Source organism: Tachysurus vachellii, chromosome 5 (genome assembly GCF_030014155.1).
Source record: "Tachysurus vachellii isolate PV-2020 chromosome 5, HZAU_Pvac_v1, whole genome shotgun sequence".
Classification (NCBI taxonomy): domain Eukaryota; kingdom Metazoa; phylum Chordata; class Actinopteri; order Siluriformes; family Bagridae; genus Tachysurus; species Tachysurus vachellii.
In genome coordinates, this window is record NC_083464.1 from 24,433,150 (window position 1) to 24,442,384 (window position 9,235).

A 9,235-nucleotide genomic window follows, 5' to 3' on the forward strand; every position below is an offset into this window, starting at 1 on the left:
ACACACTCTCACACACACACACTCACACACACACACATACACTTACACACACATTTACACACACATTTACACACACACACTTACTCACAATCGAAAACATACTCACACTCGCACACTCACATACTCACACACACACACTCTCACACACAGACACACACACACTCACACACACTCACACTCACACACACAGACACTCACACACGCACACACCCTCTCACACACAGACAAACACACAGACACTCACACACACAGACACACACACTTACACACACCATTTACACACACACTCACATACACACACATTTACACACACACTCTCTCACACACACACACTCTCACACACACTCTCTCTCACACACACTCTCTCTCACACACACTCACACAGACACACTCACACACACACACACACACACACTCTCTCACACACACACACTCAAACCCAATTTTGTGCTGAATCGTAAGGCCTAGAGGCAAAATTCTTGCAAAATCAGAATCAGAACCAGAATCAGAAAGGTCTTTATGAGGGACACACACACACTTACACACACATTTAAACACACACTTACTCACACACACAGACACACACAGACACTCACACACACACTCACACAGACACACACACACGCACTCACACACTCACACACACAGACACTCACACACACACTCACACACACACACCCTCTCACACACACACAGACACACACACTCACACAGACGAGGAACACACACAATTACACACACATTTACACACACACTCACATACTCACACACACTCACATACACACACATTTACACACACACACACTCTCTCACACACACACTCACACACACACACACACACACACAAACACACACACAGACGCACAGAGACACATACACACACACACACTCAGACACACACACACACACACACAAACACACACACAGACGCACAGAGACACATACACACACACACACTCACACACACACACACACACACACACACACACACACGGGGTCAAGCCGATCAGATGCGCTCAGAACATGTCGCTGATGAAACATACCGTTTCCACACTCGCACACTCACATACTCACTCGCACACTCACATACTCACACACATACTCACACACACACATTTACACACACACAGACACACACACATACACACTCACACAGACACACTCACACACACACTTTATTGCCAAGTATGTTTTCACATACGAGGAACACACACACACTTACACACACATTTACACACAAACACACTCATTCACACTCGCACACTTACTCACACTCGCACACTCACATACTCACTCGCACACTCACATACACACTCACACTCACATACACACACTCACAGTTACACACTCGCACACACTCACACTTACACACACTCACACTCGCACACTTGCTCACACTCGCACACTCATTCACATACTCACAAACACCTTCACTGACTCTCACACTCACTCACAGACACTCACACACACTCACTCACACACACACACACACACACATACACACACTTACACACACACACTCACACTTACACACACACTCACACTTACACACACACTCACACTTACACACACACTCACACACTTACACACACTCACACTTACACACACACTCACTTACACACACACACCTACACACATTTACACACACACTCGCACACTCACATACTCACACACACACACACACATACACACACATTTACACACACACACACTCTCTCACACACACACACACACACTCTCACACACACACACACTCACACACAAACACACACACACAAACGCACAGAGACACATACACACACACACACACACAAACGCACAGAGACACATACACACACACACTCACGGTCAAGCCGATCAGATGCGCTCAGAACATGTCGCTGATGAAACATACCAAGTTTCCACACTCGCACACTCACATACTCACTCGCACACATTTACACACACACACACACAGACACACAGAGACACACACATACACACTCACACTCACACAGACACACTCAGACACACACTTTATTGCCAAGTATGTTTTCACATACGAGGAACACACACACTTACACACACATTTACACACACACATAAACAAACTCATTCACACTCGCACACTTACTCACACTCGCACACTCACATACTCACTCGCACACTCACATACACACTCACACTCACATACACACACTCACAGTTACACACTCACTCACACTCGCACACACTCACACTTACACACACTCGCACACTTGCTCACACTCGCACACTCATTAACATTCTCACAAACACCTTCACTGACTCACACACACACTCACTCACAGACACTCACACACACTCACACTTACACACACACACACACATACACACACTTACACACACACTTATACAAACACACACACACTCACACACACACACTCACACTTACACACACACTTACACACTTACACACACTCACACACTCACACTTACACACACACTCACACACACACTCACACTTACACACACTCACTTACACACACACACCTACACACACTTACACACACACATTTTGAATTTTCACGTCAAGTTCAGTATTTTACCAATACAATGCCATATAGCTACGAAACTTGGTATGGTTCATCAGCGACATGTTCTGAGCGCATCTGATCGGCTTGACCCCGGTATCGCTGCTTGCAGCTATATTTATAATTGTATTTATGTTTAGATGCTGATGTTATATTCCATCACGCTTTAAATCAAAGTTCACTGTCATTTGAGCGTACATGCTGTTAGACCTATTTCTTTGCTGTGATCGTGTAATCAGTGATGGACATCACAACCCACCATTATTATGTTAGAATATTTATTATTAATTCTTAGTCAGTTTCGGAGAGGACCATATTTGTTCTGTCTATCAACTAAAGACAGGTTCCAAAGACAAGTCTAAAAAAAAGCCCACAGTTTGCAGATTCCTAGAGTTATTGTGGCCTAATTCAAGCTGTTTTGTATTAGATCCAGGCCTATTAAAGTGAAACAGAATGTTGTAAATCTTACTAGCCGCAGTTTAGGAGTGTCCTACTTTATAAATGAACCAGTATCTGTCCAGAGGCAAGTAAATCTGGCTAATTTGCAGTTTTTTTTTTGTTTTAATCATTGTGAATTTTCTGCTTTGTTTACACCTTTTCTTTATTGGTAATACAGTAGAATATAGATATAAATTTTCTGTTATAATTTTAAAGTTAAACCTATAACCTGTTGTTTTGCGTTGGATTTGTCTTAATGTGATATATGTGAAAGAATCAGTCAAAAGTCCACAATGTTTCATGTTTATTTTATTGTCTTTTTCCACCAGAGGCTCAGGTCCTTCCATTAGGAAATTGAAATATAAAATGTAAGGGACATTCTTAACACTTCACAATGAAGAAGAAACTAAACATGATTAAAACAAGTTTAAAAAGCTTTGGGCTCAGATCCAGGACACATTCTATAGATTCATGATAAAATTCTAGTGCCTTCTTATTTAACCTTCTAAAATCTTTTTGTGAAGTTCAAGTTTTCTCACTCGATCTGTTCTACATTCCTGTTTCACTGATGCCATCCAGACTTTCCCTCTGCAGACGTTGGTTGGCGTCCAGGCAGGAAGACTGAATGACGCTTTCGATTTGAATCTTACCCTTGTTCCCACACTTGTGATTTTTCTTGCAGTCTTTCCTTAAACCCTGTGACTCTTTTGTAAACCATTTGACTGAATACTGTGAACGCGGACATGTTGAAGTGGCATCATTGTGCAAAGTCGTCCCATTGTAGTGCAACACTTACTTTAGGAGGAATACACAAACACTTTTAGAATCAGACTTAAATCTGTTCTGGGGTTTTGTTTTTCACATTTCCTCTAGCTGTTTAAACAGTAAAGCAAGAACTTAAAATGAAAGACGAAAAAAAGTAAATGTAAGGGAAAAGTAAAGAAAGTAAATGGTGGGTCTAAATCATATCACCGATAGTGAATCTTCCCCCATCTCCATCACAGCTTTATTTAATTGGGTTTCGTTATATTTATGTTTTTCCTTATATTTTCCTTATATTTATTTGGTTTAAACCAGCTTGCACAGCTCTGTCCATGGGACACTGAACTTATCAGCCAGATCAATATGACTGGTTTCCGAAACATACAGTAGATATGTATGTATTACATATCTGTAGCCTCAGTGCCAGTTTCGAGTGTCAGACTAAACTTAATCTGGTTTACAAAAATAGGCCACATCATACCTTTTCTGCTGTGAATAGAGACGGAGTGAAGACCCTGGTACACTGGATTTATAATGAAGGAACTATTACTACTAGTGTTTTTATTATGTGCTCAAGAACATTTGTTCAAGACTTCTCTGGTTGTTTTGGCCCCATTTGTCTAGTGCTAACTTTAACTTCAAGACACTTACGGTTGATTCCGCATGTGCTGTGCTACATTTATCTCCCCCTTAATCTAACACTACTCCCTCCAAATTCTGCTCCCATTCCCACACCCCTGCCCTCTGCTTCTTAGGCGACGTCATCAGCCTCCTCTTCAAACTCGCCCTCTTCTTCAGCGGTAGCATCCTGGTACTGCTGGTACTCGGACACCAGGTCATTCATATTGCTCTCGGCCTCGGTGAACTCCATCTCATCCATGCCCTCTCCAGTGTACCAGTGCAAGAAGGCCTTGCGTCGGAACATGGCAGTGAATTGCTCAGAGATGCGTTTGAACAGCTCCTGGATGGCTGTGCTGTTACCGATGAAGGTGACAGCCATCTTGAGACCGCGTGGTGGGATGTCGCACACGGCTGTCTTGACATTGTTGGGGATCCATTCAACAAAGTAGCTGCTGTTCTTGTTCTGAACGTTGAGCATCTGTTCATCCACCTCCTTCATGGACATGCGGCCACGGAAGACAGCGGCTACGGTCAGGTAACGACCGTGGCGTGGATCACAGGCAGCCATCATGTTCTTAGCATCAAAGACCTGCTGTGTGAGCTCGGGCACGGTGAGAGCACGATACTGCTGGCTTCCCCTGCTGGTAAGAGGTGCAAAACCAGGCATGAAGAAGTGCAGACGTGGGAAGGGCACCATGTTGACAGCCAGCTTGCGCAGGTCAGCATTGAGCTGACCAGGGAAGCGGAGGCATGTGGTGACACCACTCATGGTGGCAGAGACGAGGTGGTTCAGGTCGCCATAAGTGGGAGTGGTGAGTTTTAGAGTGCGGAAGCAGATGTCGTATAGAGCTTCATTGTCGATGCAGTATGTCTCGTCTGTGTTCTCCACCAGCTGATGAACAGACAGTGTGGCATTGTAGGGCTCCACCACTGTGTCAGACACTTTAGGAGAAGGCACCACGCTGAAGGTGTTCATGATACGGTCAGGATACTCCTCACGAATCTTGCTGATGAGCAGCGTGCCCATACCGGATCCGGTGCCACCACCCAGCGAGTGGGTGAGCTGGAAGCCCTGGAGGCAATCGCAGCTCTCAGACTCCTTTCGCACAACGTCCAGGACAGAATCCACCAGCTCTGCTCCCTCTGTGTAGTGGCCTTTAGCCCAGTTATTACCAGCACCACTCTGACCTGGAACCAAAAAAAGGAGTAAACATAAATATCCATAATCATCATTAAAATATTCAGTGAATATCAACGATTTTTTCATAAACCCATTTCTGTTATAAGTAAGAAGCTGTGATTGACAGGCAGGTATATGGAATACCTTTTGATAGAAGATATAAACAATACAAGATACACCTAAATACCTGTATGTCTAAAATCTATTTTCTTAGATTATTCAAAATTACAAAAGAGTAAATCAATTCCTAAATCTCTTTTCCTGAGGACTCACCAAACACAAAGTTGTCGGGCCTGAAGATTTGTCCGAAGGGTCCAGAGCGGACTGAGTCCATGGTGCCAGGCTCCAGGTCAACTAGAATGGCTCGGGGTACATATTTAGCTCCTCCATTGAAAAAGAGATAGAGAGAGAGAGAGAGAGAGAGAGAGAGAGAGAGAAAGAGAGAGAACATCAGTTTAATACACCTAACTTATATAAAACATCTAATAATGATTTCTGTATCATTGCATTGGTTTTTATAATAAATATTAATTTATCATGCATGTGCTGAGTTTGCCTCTGACCTACATTACTGTGTGTGTGTGTGTGTGTGTGTGTGTGTGTGTGTGTGTGTGTGTGTGAGTGTTATTTTACAGTTGTACCTGTAGCCTCATTATAGTAGACACTGATTCTGTCCAGCTGCAGGTCACTATCCCCATGGTAGGTTCCTGTTGGGTCAATGCCATGTTCATCGCTAATCACCTCCCAGAACTAAAAAAGAAAAATAAATAAAACACACAAATCTTTATACAATTTCAAAACTAACTCATCTCATCATTGCAGTTTAAATGACTTGTTATATTTATGACTGGGATACACACAGTATTAAAAAGATTGAACAAATTGACAGGTGAATTCCGAAAGCCCCAGCAGTGCAGTTCATGTATTGACTCAAATTTAATTACTTATTGAATCAAATACAATTTCTGTGTGTCTGAAATGACTGCTCTGTGTAGAGTATATTACATTTGGGAAGTGTACTTTATTATTGCTAATGTGTACTTGGTTTTAATCTGAATTATAAACAGTGCAGACTGATGTTCAAGCATCTACTGAATCACTGAAATTGCCTCCATTTGAAATATTAAAAGTGTTGGGAATAAAATGAGAAGGCTGTTAAGACAGACATTGAGATATATGTGGCAAAATTGCCTTGAAAGAATGAGGTCATTGTGTAGGAGAACTGCTGCACAAAGTGCAAGCCAAGACCTCCCTCTCATTACTCTGTCAAACCACAGAGGCAGACGCACAAATCAAACCTATCTTGCTCAGTCACTGTATATGCCAGTCAGTGAAAAATCAATAACTGCTCTTTAATGTCAGGATATTCCCACATTTCTGTGCTGTAGCCGCTGCTATGCTCGGGTTAGACCGCATTATTAAACAGGCAGGGACAAACCGTGATTTACCCACTTGCTATTCACCCTAAGTCTCTGAGCAGCTGGAGACCCCATTGCTAGAGCCACGTCTTCCATCTGCTGGAGTTCGCCCCTCCCCACCAAACACACACACGCACACACACACACACACACACACACACACACACACACACACACACACACACAATGACTGAAGCACATCCACGCCCACCAATGCAGGGAAGACACCGGGGCCATTATCTTAAAGAAATTGGGTTGACCAAGCCTATTGAATATCTTAGACAAATGTGACTGACTTTTTTTTTTAAACAAATCAAGGAATTTTCAGTCATGATGCCCTGCCTTTGCCGATAAAAGTGGAACAAGTCTGATAATAGAATAAATAATGCATTAATAGCATATTAAATAGCATACAAATGTTCCTAACATTGGCATAAAATTAGAACACATTTCTCTCTTTACACAAATGTAGCAGCAGAAAAATTCCTTAGCCTGCAGCTCATCATGGCAGAGATTTCCTCCATCGACTCCATCTCTTTGTTCACAGCAAAATATAAAGCATTTATGTGCTCCTCTAAAGTTCGAACAAGTCCAGTTAGACACAAATTACAAGTAAAAGCCTTCATCTCTGAGCTGTGATGAGCTTTCTAGGCTGAGAACTATTTTCTTTGTCCATGATTCTCTCGCCCCACCCTTTATTCTCTGAACGAAGAGCAACAGCTTCCACTGAAATATCTACATTTGGAGTAAAATAGGCTATTGTGTCAACTCCAGCAGGCGTATATAGGCTTCCAATAAAAGAAAAAATAAGATATTTGTAAATATGCTGTTTATTAGGTATTAATATAGAGTACTGGTCAGTGTGACAGCTGTTTAAAGGGACGGGTGACGCCCGGCAACAGAAGAAGATAAAGATGGCTCAGATGCTTTCACACCCATCCTTTACTACACCCTACCAACCCTAGGTGTACCCTACCATCATTCCATTTTATATTCACAGAGCTTACTATCCAGGAATGTTTTATTTTTATTTTTCTGGGACGTGGGCATCGAAAGAAAATACCATAATGAGCCATTTGGTTTGGTGTTGCAGAATTGTTTCCATGTTCACAATAATAAAATTCACGAATTAAATAAATTATACACAATATGGGTTTAACAATAGTAGAAAAATAGTAATATTTTTGAAATGTTTTTTTTTCTATTTTCAGTGATAATATTCTTTTGATGATAAAACACTCATGCAAATGAGATAGAGCTGCATAGGGTAAAGCAATTCACATTCATCACACTCTTGAAAAACACACACATACTATATAAATATATAACTATGCATGTTTTATTATACATATGGAAATAAATAAATATGTTTTGAATGTGCTATGAGGCTGGAAGGACATTCCTCTGTTATTCTGGAGCTTTTCATTGTTACATCTCCAAAAGCTGCAGTTCACCTCATTACATATACAAAAAAATTTTTTTTTTTTTTTAGCTATTCTTACCTTGGCACCGATCTGGTTACCGCACTGGCCGGCTTGGATATGAACAATCTCCCTCATGATTAACGCTTGGTATAACGGGCTTGTTCTCTCGGATGTAACAGCGTGGCTTTGACAAAGGCTTTATATGCCTGGATTAACTCCAGCGAGACACTGGGTGCGCTATGGGCGGGACCAAATCAACGTCCCGCCTACTCGTCATATGATTGGTTTGAAAGAGGCAAACGCGGCAAAGATCAATTCGATTGGCTTATTATTATCAGTATCAAAATCAGAATCGATTAAAATTTGTTTTAGTGTCATACACTTCCAGTACACAGAGACAACAACAAAACAGACAATAAAAATGAGATGAGAATAGGAAAAAAAAAACAATACTCATATGTAAATATAAATGGATTTACAAAAAAACAATTAAATAAATTGAAAAATAAATACAAATAAATAAATAAATTGTATGCACAGTTGGGCTATAGGTGATCTGTTGTGGTTGTGCTGGTATTTGGGGCTCTGTAGCGTCGGCCAGAGTGATTTTCTGAGAACTTTTCCTCACTCTGGATATGTACAGTTTTTGAACGGTGGGCAGGGGAACATTAATAATCCTTTCAGCGGTTATTATCGTTCATCGATATATATAAAACTTGTTTACTTTGTGGTGAAATGTTGTTTCTCCAGGAATATGGAGAATAAACAATACACCAGCACAGTACATAGGAACTACACAAAGAGCAGATACAACAGACTGTGAAATAAATGCAAACAGAA

General features: G+C 41.5%; 1 protein-coding gene across 2 annotated transcripts; it reads right to left on the bottom strand.

The window, feature by feature from the left end:
• Window positions 1-3,284: 3,284 nt before the first annotated feature.
• Window positions 3,285-8,591, bottom strand: LOC132846139 (tubulin beta chain). 2 transcript variants are annotated; one of them, XM_060870706.1, is made up of 4 exons: window positions 8,474-8,591; window positions 6,195-6,303; window positions 5,827-5,934; window positions 3,285-5,561 (listed from the first exon to the last, which is right to left on the bottom strand). In XM_060870706.1, exons 1-4 carry the CDS (start codon window positions 8,528-8,530, stop codon window positions 4,504-4,506), a joined length of 1,332 nt encoding a protein of 443 aa, XP_060726689.1. In that variant the 5' UTR covers window positions 8,531-8,591; the 3' UTR covers window positions 3,285-4,503. The 2 variants fall into 2 exon arrangements, with proteins under 2 accessions (XP_060726689.1, XP_060726688.1); XM_060870705.1 differs by having other exon boundaries at window positions 5,827-5,937.
• Window positions 8,592-9,235: the final 644 nt, after the last annotated feature.